Below are 12,289 nucleotides of genomic sequence, written 5' to 3'. Positions count from 1 at the left end.
TGTATAAAAGTATTTTTGCAAAATATGTATGATACTAATTTTTTTATATTAGACTTTTGGCTTCTTGGATAAACAGAATCTCTCAGACTAACTTGATCTGATCATTATGTTTTAGAATATTTTCAAATGTTCTCCATATATTTACAAACTCAGTTTCTTTGGGTTGCAGAATTCTATTACTTCCTTTGTCCAGATGAGAATTTGACAAATGTTGTTGCATTAAACTGGTAATGTGTCCCAGTCACAACCAGAACACAGGAAAAATGAACTGTCTTCTGTAGAGATCCTGAGGGCTCAGAAAATTATAGCATTTAGAATTGAGTTTAGAAAGTTGAGGATTATATATTACCTCTCTGATTAGGTTTGTTCTGTTGCATTGAGGAATCTTGAAGCTGTTACGGAAATAGTGCTCAGGTGATAATAGTTTGAAGTGTGCTTCCCCAGCCTGGCTGCACCTCCCCACTTAGTCTCCCAAGCAGCCCAGCATCCTCTCTCCATTCTTCTGCCTGACTGGACCCTCATGTGATGGATGTGAGCACAGCAGGCCTGGTATGCTTAGTGCTGAGAACCCAATTTGGAGGTGAAGTGGGGGTGGGGATGTGGGAGAAACAGCAGACTTAGCAAATGGAGAAGAGATGGGAGAAGAAAAGACTACACAGAAAAAGACAAAAAGGAAAACAGTGGATATTTCTAATGCACTTGAAGTGATCCTTGGGTCTTCTGACAGTTTGCATGCTGGCTTATCTAAATTCTGTCACTGAAGTTTTCAAAGAAAACAATAAATATATATTATGCTCCCATCCATTAGCAGGGTTAACATTTGCTCAGCAGAGAATAAGGAAGGGAGGTAGAAATGGGGAATATACTCTATACAGAGAGCAAGGACACTTCTAGATTCCATAGAGCCATGAATATTTTAAGGCTCAATATATGAAATTCTTTAATTATTAATACTTTACATTTGGAAAACACGTTTTTTACGAAACACTTTTTTTTTTTTTTACTTTATTTGAGCCTCACACTAAACCTACTAAAAAAAAAAAGGCAAGTCAGGATTTGAAGGCTTCTTTGTATATGCCCACTATACAGATGGATAAACCAAGGCTCAGAAAGGTTAAATTACTTACCCAAGATCACTTGTCAAGGAATTGGCAGAGCCAGGTCTAGAACCCAGAAGAAGGGTTTATTTCACTACAAAGACATGAAACAGGACATTAAACAAACAACAGCTAAGAAAACAAGATCCATAAATAATTAAAATAGGAAATTTGGAGGGTCACACTCCCATACGAACCTGGAATGAATGACTGCAAGGTCATTCTAATCTAAGCACACAGGAGTGGGAATTGCAACCACCTTATGAGCTGAGTGTGCATTTATGAAAAGTCCACTCTGAAGAAGTACATAGGAATGAACTTCTGTATCAAAACATGTCTCTTAACATTTACTCCTGTAACAAAAATGTATTGAAAATCTACTATGTACCAGATACAACTTAAAATATCTGTTTTGTCTAAAATACTTATTTGGAAAGTTGGAAGAGACATTTTTTTTTTTCTTAAAGTTCTTCCCTAGCTTCACCCACTAAATGCTAGCATGTGCTGGTATTACTTAATCAGAAAAATTCTGGTTGCATGTGAGGGGAGGAGAAAAAGATAGGAAAACTAAATGGTAAAAAGATTGGAAGCATTGAGCAAGATATAGAATAAGGGTCTGACGATTATGGAACATTCCTTAACTTTAGCGTTAAAGACACACTTGACTTACAAATTATTGAATATGACTGCTCTTCTCAAGGACATGCCAATTGATTCAGAGAAAATAAACTACTTCGAGTTTGGCAAGAGTATCTTCATAGAAAGCTATAGTTGCAATTTGCCCCACACTGGGCACCACAGACCTGCTGCAGAAAATAAGTCCCTTCAGTCTATTTAAACCTATGAAAGACCCAGTTGCTCTGATTCTCATTCTTTAACAGACAGTTGAGGGACTACTTACCATTCACCCTCCCTTTAGCTTCCTTTGTGGCATAATATTATGTGGAACTTCAGTTGGAAGAAAAGAAATCCAAATGAAGCTAAAACTAATTTTTAAGCACAGGCCAACAGTATGTGCATTTTTTTTTTAAGTTTGAGTGACCAGTGAACTAAATCAACTAATAGCAAGAGATTGATTGATTAGGTTCAGTTGTAATAGGTGTGGAGGAAAGCAACAAGCATAAGCACTTGGGACCTCAAAAAGAGCGTATGAAGATCCAAGAAAGTGGTAGCCACGTGCCAGACTCTGTTAAGCTCGGAGGGTGGGGTTGGCCTGTGGAGGAGAAAGACATGGAAGGGAGATTTCCAGACAGTACCCAGCTACAGTAGCTTGGAGAAATATAGTCTACAAATGGGCTCATTTTATGTCTGTTTTTTAGTAAAAACTGATGGCTGTCATGTCTATAAATCAATAATAAGAATCAATGATGATCAGCTCCAATTGCAAATTTCATGCCAAAAGCTTTTTTTAAAATCTGCTATGGATTCTATCCACTTAGATATGCTACAACTTGTAGAAAGACTGTCAACCTGGCCCCATATTTATTTAGCAAATAGATTTCCCATGGTTAAAACCAGTAACTTCAGGTACCAAACCTTATTGTAGGCACTAGAGATCAAAAATAAGAATTAAGTTTGCATCCTTTCCTTCAAGCATCTCGCAGTGTGGACATCAGTATGTTAAAAAAAAAATTAATGCTGTATAATGTAGTAAGTCACAACAGAGATAGTACAAAATACAGCTTAGGCACAACGAATGAAGAACATTAGCTAGGGAACTTAAGAATAGTCTTAAAGATATAACTCTTCCAGGAAAAATGGGAATAATCCAGCCTGAGAGAGAAGTGTAATGTGGGCAGAGAGTACAGTATGAGCAGGGCACCAAGGCCTGGAGATTGCTGTGTTGTCATAAGGTGAGAAGGGCAGGCATTTGAGGATGCGGTTGGAAATGTAGGCAAAACTAGATCATTTCATCATGCTGAAGAGTTTATATCTTAACGAGGAAAATAATACGACCAGATTTGCATTATGTAAATATAACCCCAGCATTATTTGCAAGGATAATTGAAGAAGAACGTGGAGCTGGGAAGTCCATGCAAGCAGCTATTGGTTTAGTCCAGATGAGAGGTAAAAATTCTGAGCCAGGTTGTTTATATAATCAGATAGTGTTAAAAAGCAGAGGATGTAATGAAAATCTTGTTAATTAGGATTTTGCAGCAGGATATATTGTGTTTCCCCGAAAATAAGACATTGTCTTATATTTGTTTTTTCTCAAGAAGATACACTAGGGCTTATTTTCAGGGGATGTCTTATTTTTATTAAGTATAATACAACAATCTACATTTATTCAAATACAGTTAAGTCATCTTCTTCTGGAACCAGGCAGGGAGAGCCGACCTTGTTGGTGAGGCTGGCACTAGTGATGCGTGAACACCTTTCCCCTGGCCGTTCGCACTTGTGCAATAGGATGCCTGCAACCACGGTTACCACATGTGCACCCCTGCAAGTGTTAATGACTTGGAGAAAGGAGCTGTGACAGATAAAAGTTATTCCAGTCTTCCTTACAGCTCTGTGCTAAGATGCAGCATATCTGCATAGCCACGCCCATCACTAGGTCTTAATATCGGGGTAGGGCTTATATTTAACAAATGCATAGAAATCCTGCCAGGGCTTATTTTTTGGGTAGGTCTTATTTTCGGGGAAACATGGTAGGAAGTAAAAGAAGGGAGTACATTTGGGATTACTCCCAGGTTTCCAGAGCTCTGAAGCTAGATGCACAGTGTTCTAGCAAGAAGGGTAGCTAAGGAAGACCAGACATATGCGACGCAAAATAGGAGATACAGTTTGGTATATGCACAGAAGATAGGTAAGGTTAGGTGCGTCTGAAATACTTGAGTATCTATGGATTAGGAGATCGAGATAGATATCCAGTCTACAGATTTGGAAATCACACAGGTAGTTCAAACTCTGGATGGATGTGGATGAGATCACCTAGGATGAACAAGTTGAATGAGCAGAGGAATGGGGCAAGATCGTGAACCAAGATATTGTTCATGTTTGTGGGGGAAGGAAGTGAAAGAAGCCAGCAAAGGAGACTGAAGAGGTCCTGCCTGAGCTTGGGGAGAACAAGGAGAGCTATCCTGGTGGCTGCTGAGGAGAAAGCTGGCTGGGCAGCAATACGACATGCCAAAGAGATGTCAAATAAGACAGACTGAAGGGTCACTGGACGTGGCACCACTTTCAGAATGTGTTCCAGTGGAATTTCAGAAATGAAATCCTAATTAAAGTAGAAGAAACAGTGATGGGAGCGAGGAAGAGGAGAAGGTGAGTGTGGAGAGAGCACTTGCAGGAACTTTGTTCTGAAAGATGAGGCAGAGCACGATGGGGGGGGGACATAGAGTCAGGAGACGATCCTTTCAAATGGGAAACAGCATGTTCACAGACTGTGGGGAAAGGAGTTGATACAGCACAAGAAGACGAAATCTCAAGCAAGAATGGGGAAGGAGGGGATGAGATTCTGGAGAAAACACAGGGGAAGTTCCGAGAGAACAAGGAGAAGGCTCAACTGTGACCAGAAGAATGTCACCTCTAACAGAAAAAGGCCGACAAGGGGGTCACTTGGCAACCCTGAAAAACTGGCGGTTCTGAGTCAGGCCTCACATTGCAACACTTGGAGAGAAATATATTTTTTATAATTGCGTTGATCCTTGTTTTCATAGCATGTTTAATTGCTACAAAAGTTCTAAGGGAAACAGGATGGCTTTTTTGTTTGTTTGTTTGTTTGTTTATATTTTTTGATTTTGTTCCCATTCTACAGAAGGAAAGTGAAGGCTAAGACGATGTGATCAATTCAAGATCTCAGAATCAGTAAGTGGCATCCACTAAGGACTTGCAGCCCAACACTTCAGAGAATGTGATGAAGATTTAATTACAGTGGCATGGATGCAACCTGACCCCTGACCGTGCTCCAGAGATTCAAAAGGGGGCAGGAAATGCCTGTGCATGATCCCTTTTTTGGTTCACAGGACACTGGTTTCCTTAATGCCTCTATCACAACTACTAGGGACGTGAATAGTTCAGTGCTCTACATCTCTTGAGATGACCTGGTTATGTGTATTCCTTGAACTATTAATAACAGAAGACTTTACTCTTGTCTCACTTCATCAATATGAACAAGGGGAACTTTGCTAAATATATAGGTTCTGTTATTGCTTGGAAGTACCCCAGCCCCCTTTCTCATGAGGCCAGGTAGGACTCTGAAGTTGGTGGATTAATTCAGCCCCAGGCATAACACTGACAATTTCACTATGAGTGAGGCAAAGGGGACCCTGAGCGACTCTCCCTCTCAGCATATGGAGCGCTGCCCTTTAGCTTGAAACATCAAAGGAGGTTTCTGTAGTTTTGCCAGCTCAGCAAGAAAGAAAATTAACTCTGCATTTTCTTATTCCAGTCGCCTCAGCATGGGTTGGTAGAGGAGGGGGATGGGGAATAGAGTTACACAGACTCTCAGCGTGAGAGATCAGGGCTTATTATGTGTGCACCCTGGCATGAGTTAGAAGGAATCACAGAGTCACCAGAAATGAACCCATTTCTAGATTCACCATGAATTTTCTAAGGTTCTCTGCAAGTCCAGATAATTTTCAAAAAAACTCACAAAATGACTTTTAAGTAATTTTTTTCTGTTTAAATTTGAAAATGTGCGGTGAAAATCCCTACTTTAAAAAAAAAAAGTGAGCAAGCTTCAATTACATTAAGTAGAATGCATCCATTTAATTAATTCACTACGTCCCTGGATGACACTGGGTGTGGCTCAGAGAGATTTAGGAGGTATCCAATTCATCACTAGAAATGGCGTGCACCCAGCAGCAAGGCAGCAGCATCCTTCCACACCTTCCCAAGGCTGCAAGGGAAAGGCACAGGGGGTTGGAATTCTAAGCCTCAGATCCCACTCTCAAAGATAAGAATTGTTTGTTGTATAAGGGAAAAGGCGGATGTTGGCAGGGGTTGGAGGTCTGAGAGGTAGAGGGGTCACTTGCTTGTATAGTATTCTTTACACCTCAGTCGCAAACTAAAATCCCTATTTTTAAACAAAGAAAACACCTCATAGTTTTCTTGCTTTGTAGACACAGATCACACCTTGCAAGTTTTTAATCATCTGCAATACGTGTGGCAATTAAGCTATTTAAAGTAAGCCCCAAGATATTTGAAAATCCTAAGCCAATAACATCTCAGAGATTCTTTTATTTAATTCCTCCGTGGCCGCCTCATTTACCAGAGTCTCATCTTCACCCCCCCCCCCATTCTCTTCTTCCTCCTACAGTAATCTATAAGGGTAACCCCGGGCTAACGCAGACGGTTTATGATTTCCCCTCACCCACCGGCAAGGTATGACAACTTAGAGATCCGAGACTGCTTCTTTATGCTGCTCAAGTGGAAGAGGAAGGAAGTGCAAGCCCTCGAGCCCCCTCCCACATTCCTGTTGGATTTCATGGGTGTGGCAGAGTTTAGACCTTTGCAGGCTTTTGCCCTTGTTTTACTCCCTGTTAAGTACTAGGATAATGAATAGATGCCAGAAGGATGGACACCAATGGAGTTTGCCATGAATGACACAGGATCATTTCACCCACCAGAAAGAAACCTGTGTGAGACTGCAGGACTCACGCTGTATAACTGCCAGTCAGTGAGCGTAGTGGGAGCCCACGCCCTGATACACCATCTCCTTCAGTCTGATGAATGATATCCTAAATACCAACTAGTACGAATGACATACAACAGGGGTATATAAGACATGACCATGTAACACCTAAGTACACGTTTGTAAACTGCATCAGCAAAATAGGGCAATTTCTATCCCCTTCATTTTCTCTTCTGAACATGAGTGATGCTACAGCCCAGGAGGGCATACACGTGTTCACCATACAGAGTGCATACATGAGTGCTGCATGTGAAGTATGTGGGTGCTGTACAGACTGACGTGTGAATTCACTGCTACACACACAATTCCAGCTTCCTTACACTGCACGTCAGTGAGTTAGAACCCTACCAAAGAAAGGCAGCAGTCCTCATTTTGGGAGGGGGATTCCTCTAGCCCTAACTCCCCTTCTAAATATCTTGCGTACTTTCTCAGAGGAGATGTGTGTGTACTTGCATGTGTCTAAAGATCCGGGAACAAGTTGTAAACCAGCATATTTTTTCCTCCAAAATTAAACCTTTTTATAATGAATAGCATTGGCTTTCCTAGGGCTCCGCCTTCCTAAATTTTATTTCCGCAGCTCACCAGTCAGGTAACCTCAGGACTTTTCTTTGATGGTGTGCTTAACCCAGACACCTGTATTTATTACATTTATATATTAAAGTAAAAAGAATACAAGAGAGGAAATGTCCTGGTTTGAACAAGGAGCCAGTGGAAGCATCAATCTTTGGAAGGAGGGAGCACTTTAGGGAAATGCTGTAATACCGCCCCCCCCCACACTCCTCCATATCTGACTTTAATTCCCTACACACCCCCACACAACCTAAGGTGTCTGCTACTTTTTAATTAATTAATTTATTTATTTATTTATGCCTCTACACCCACTGCTCTGACATTCTGCTTCTCTCTCCCTTCCCCTTCCTGTTCCTTCCTCTTCATCCTCACTCCCACCCCTCCTTCCAGGGCGCTGGCTAAATGTGCAAGGCTGGCAGGCTGCTGCTCCTCCACTCTCTTCCACCCCCTTCGGATTCAGGGAGTGTATTACAAATTGCCTAGTTTCCAGTACCTGCACAGGAAATAATATCCAAATCCGATCTCTTGCACCACACCCCTAAGGCAATCAATCTGCAAAGCGCTTCTTTGACTAAGATTGCCTCCCCTACCCCCACCCCCACCCCCACCCCTACCCCCGCCATGGGCGCTCACGCACGCACACAGACACACACACACACACACTCACACACTCACCCATATCCCACACCCATTTTTTTTTTCTCCTCAACCTTCGCCAAAAGCACTCAAACGTGTTCCAAGAAATGTTTGAAAGCTTCTTTGGGAGACCGGCAGGGCACTGTGGGCTGCTGCGGAATGCCGTCATTCCTCCCCGCTCTCACCCCAGTCAAGTTTCTAAAATGTCTTTCAAGACATCAGCGAGCAATTTGAAATGGAAGAAAAATCTGGGCAGTGGGGGAGGACAGGAGGGATGCGGTTCTTTCCCGTCTTAGACGTGCCCCCTCTTTCATGCTTATCATCCAGGGTGTTAGCACGTCTGGGGACCCCGACAACCCCAGCAATGAAGCCAGGGTGAGGGAAGAGAAGAGAAGACCTGGCTTCCAACAGGTAACACCCGGCTCGGCGTTCCCATCCCGTCGGAGCTCCAGGCTCCTAGGGGCGTGGTCCACCCTCTGCGACCAGCTGGTGCACAATCGGAGACTCATCTCGGGAAAGGGATTTTCCCCTTCTACAATTTCTCCTCCAGACCAAGGGCCAGTTTCTCCCCCAGACCCAGCTGGGGTTCTCTTAAAAGAAAAAAAAAAAACCCTCTCAAATAACAGTTTCATTCATTCATTGAAAAATAAATAAATAAATAAATAAACCTTGCGTTTTTCCATAAATACCTGCGCCCCTTTGAAGCTCATGCACGTATGAAATCAGGCATCTTCCGCAGCACATGTGAGAACATTGTACCACAGACAGGCGATTCTCAGCCTGAATATTTTTTCCCTCACCCTCGCTATTTGCAAATAATATAAAGGTTTGCCTCCCCATCTTGTAGCTAGAGCCCACATCTTCTTCCCCACACCCCCTTCTACATCCACACCCTCAAGACCAGTGACCTAAAATGCTGAGCCTTCATTAATAGGAAAAAAAGAAATCTTATTTCTAGCCAAACAGACGTATTTTTCTACCCTCACCCTAATTACCAGCAGCATTCCAAACCCAGAGCAAGAGAGACAGGAAAGAATAAAAGCTGGGAAGCCACCATCAGTTACCATATGCTAAGGAAACGCGAGCACCATGGCCAGAGCAGAAGCAGTAAAAACATTTTTTGCCTTTACCGGGAAGTATTGTACTCTGCTAATTTCCCAACAGCAAGAAGTAAAAATCTTTAGCTCTACCTGTTTGGTTCTTCTCATACAGCACAGCATGGTTGTATCGTCCCTTGCCTTCTTCCTGCCTTCTCTCCTTTCCTCCTCTCTTTCTTATTCCCCCCCTCTCCACCTCTTTTCTGCTCGCTTGCTCACTCGCTCTCTCGCGCTAGCGCGCTCTCTCTCCCTCCCTCCCTCTCTCTCTCTCTCTCTCCCGCACACACACCAGGGCAGTTAGCAGCAACTGTAAGGTCCACAGCTACTGCTCATCGCACATGCTCTCTCCCTCCTTGCTCCCCCCCCACCAGCTCTCTCTTTTCTCTCTCTTTTTCTCTCCCCCCACCCAATCTCTATCTGCATGCCTTTTTCTTCCCTCTTTCCTCCATCTCTTTCTCAGAATTATTCACTAGCTTTCAATGACTAATCACTTCCCCTAGCCCCTACCCCCACTCTAGACAGTCACCCCCTCCCAGTCCCCTACCAGCCTCATGAATATTTAAACGTCTCCAATCTGGACCCAATTACCCACAGACTTTTTCACTGCATTGAGAGGGCGATGGGGTGGGGGCAGAGAAGGATATTCCAGCCAATCCAGGAGATATGATGGAGCATGTTTTAGGGAACAGGGGCTTGAGACAGATGCTTGTATTTCTTACTAAGTCTTCTTCTCTTTTCCCAATATTATAAAAGCAAAGAACAGCTATCCCTATAGAGCAAGAGTCGTCGGACCTCTACAATTTAAGTTGTATCTGCCATTTAGATTTTCTACGCAGTCAATAATTATGGGGTCAGGGTTAGTTCCCTCAAAAACATGACATACTATGTAACTATCATATACTGTATATACTGCCCTCCGTACACACATAAATACACACATATGAGCTTAAATATGCACAAATATATCTCATATATTCTCCAATATTGTCCTGGAAAAATCCACTTGAGCACAAAGCATTTTAAACATTCTGAGCACTTGAATTTAGAAATTAGCATTTATATCTAAAATCACATGGTAGGCTTTTTGTTTGTTTGTTTTAACACACATACAATACACCTGTTTGAAAATCATGTTTTCTTCTAATTGTACTGAAAAAGCTAAGCACATTTGAACAACATGTTCATGTACTATTGATGGTGACCAGAATGATATTTTACTGTTTAGGGAAGATGGATAAAAGTAAACCCATCTGTGATAAGGAGAAAAGATACCTATGAAACCTACTTCTATGGTGTTTCAGAATTTGCAGGGTGGAACATGTATTAACTTTTAAAGTGCATGTAACACAATTTTTCACTATTCATTGCTATGTGAGCTTAAGTATGTTACTGAAGCTCTTTGCACCTAATTTTCTCATTTTTAAAATAGAGATAATAATGTCAATTTTCCCAACATGTTGTGAGAATGAAATAATATAATGCATGCAAAGCACGACAGAGCCTCACTGTGTAGTAGCTTGACTCCAGGGGCTGCACTTCTCTGAAATTTTGGTCACATTTTCAGATGAATATCTCAAAGAACTTTTCAAACTATTTCTTGTTGTTCATTAGTGATGACAAGCACCCCTAATTAAACAGCTCCTATTCCTCCTAGCTCCTCCTAAACCTAAACCTAGCTAATAGGTGGCAACCAGACAGCTTATTATCATGAATATTTCAGGATCACTGAGCTCAAAGGGTGCTTAATCCATTTCGGGAGGGAGGGGCACATACTTCAACCCATAACACCTGCATTCTCTGTCAGTACTTGCTGACTTCACTCACTTATTCAACAATGTCTGTGTTGTAAAAATCATCCTGCCCTCCAGGAGATACACACATATGTGAAAAGTAAAACAAATGCTGTTTGAGCAGAACATGATTCAATGTCAAATGCGTATTCTAAGAATTTGAAATGGAAAATAAATCACAGTGGATTAGGGCAGGCCTTTTATTTCATAATTAGGAGTTGAAAAGATGGAGAAGACACAATGAGTGTTAGACAAAGGAAATAGGCCTTGTTAGAAAAGACAAAAGGTACAAATAACCATTCCATGATTAAGGGACTGTCAGGGTGCAAGGGGGGGATTGTTAAGGGTAGGAGTAGGAGACAAGCTTGGAAAAGGTTGAAGGCAGATTAAGAAGGACCTCAAGGAGGTCCTGAGGGCTAAGGAGATAGCTTATTTTCCTGTGTCTACTGTAATGAATTTCCACAAATTTGGTGGCTTAAAACAACAGAAAGTTATTTTCTCACATTTTTGGAAGCTGGAAGTCCCGAGTCAGAGTATGGTCAGGGGTAGTTTCTTCTAGAAGCCCTACAGGAGAATCCTTTCCACAGGTTTCTCCCGGCTTCCGCAGTCAGTCCTTGGCGTTGTTCATTCTGATCATGCGTCACTCCAGCTGCTTCCTTCATCTTCACATGGCCTTCCCTTATCTGTGTCCTTGTGTCTTCCCCTCTTCTTATAAGGACACCTGTCATTGAATTTAGTGCCCATTCCAAATCTAAGATGATCTCCTCTTGAGATCTCTAACATACTTACAAAATATCTCTGCAAAGACCCTTTCTCCGAATAAGTTCACCTTAAAAGTACCAGGAATTAGGACTTAGATGTAGTTTTTTGGGGGGGACACAAGTCATCCCACTGTAAGGGATAGGCTTTTTGAAAGGGGACAATTTGGAGAATGCCTGTGGTAATGTTGTATTGTATGGATGGTCAGAAGGATTCAGTGGGGCTCAGTAAGGAGAATGTGGAGTTCTTCTAATGCCTATGTCTGGGAGGAATGGTAGGGAAAAAAGGGAACTGACACTTGTTAAGTACCTGGCATGATCCAGGTATCATATATTTTGTGCTTTACATATTTTATCTTATTTATTTCACAGGATGATATCTAGGGGAAAGGGAAAAATGGAAGAATCAAACGTCATATAGAGATTGAACCTCAGAAGACCAGAGAGAGAATTACAAAAATCAGACGTGAGGAGGTCCAGAAATAGGTCTGCTTTTGTGAAGAACATGATGAATCAGGTTTGAAAGTGTTTGTGAAAGCATTGACATGTCCAAGTGCAATATAGGATCAGATTGTTAGAAACAAGACTCAGAATTGTTTTCCTATGGGTGAGATAGTTGGAGCCATCAAAGGGAATTCATTTTCTGAAATACGGTGTGATATAGAAATCAGAGGACTAAACCTGAAGAAATGTCCAGAAAAGACAA

At 41.9% G+C, this 12,289-nt stretch overlaps 1 protein-coding gene across 1 annotated transcript in view; it reads right to left on the bottom strand.

Moving 5' to 3' along the window:
• Positions 1 to 9,514, bottom strand: part of GAP43 (growth associated protein 43) — a 98,830-nt gene extending 89,316 nt beyond the window's left edge. The window contains exon 1 of the mRNA XM_003797712.2: positions 9,129 to 9,514. Coding sequence (XP_003797760.1) covers positions 9,129 to 9,158 — 30 coding nt within the window. The 5' untranslated portion in view covers positions 9,159 to 9,514. The remainder of the gene's footprint in view (positions 1 to 9,128) is intronic.
• Between the last annotated feature and the right edge of the window lie 2,775 nt (positions 9,515 to 12,289).

This window comes from Otolemur garnettii, unplaced genomic scaffold, assembly GCF_000181295.1.
Source record: "Otolemur garnettii isolate 467f Iridium unplaced genomic scaffold, OtoGar3 scaffold00122, whole genome shotgun sequence".
NCBI classification, from domain to species: domain Eukaryota; kingdom Metazoa; phylum Chordata; class Mammalia; order Primates; family Galagidae; genus Otolemur; species Otolemur garnettii.
This window is presented reverse-complemented; position numbering and strand designations above follow the sequence as displayed.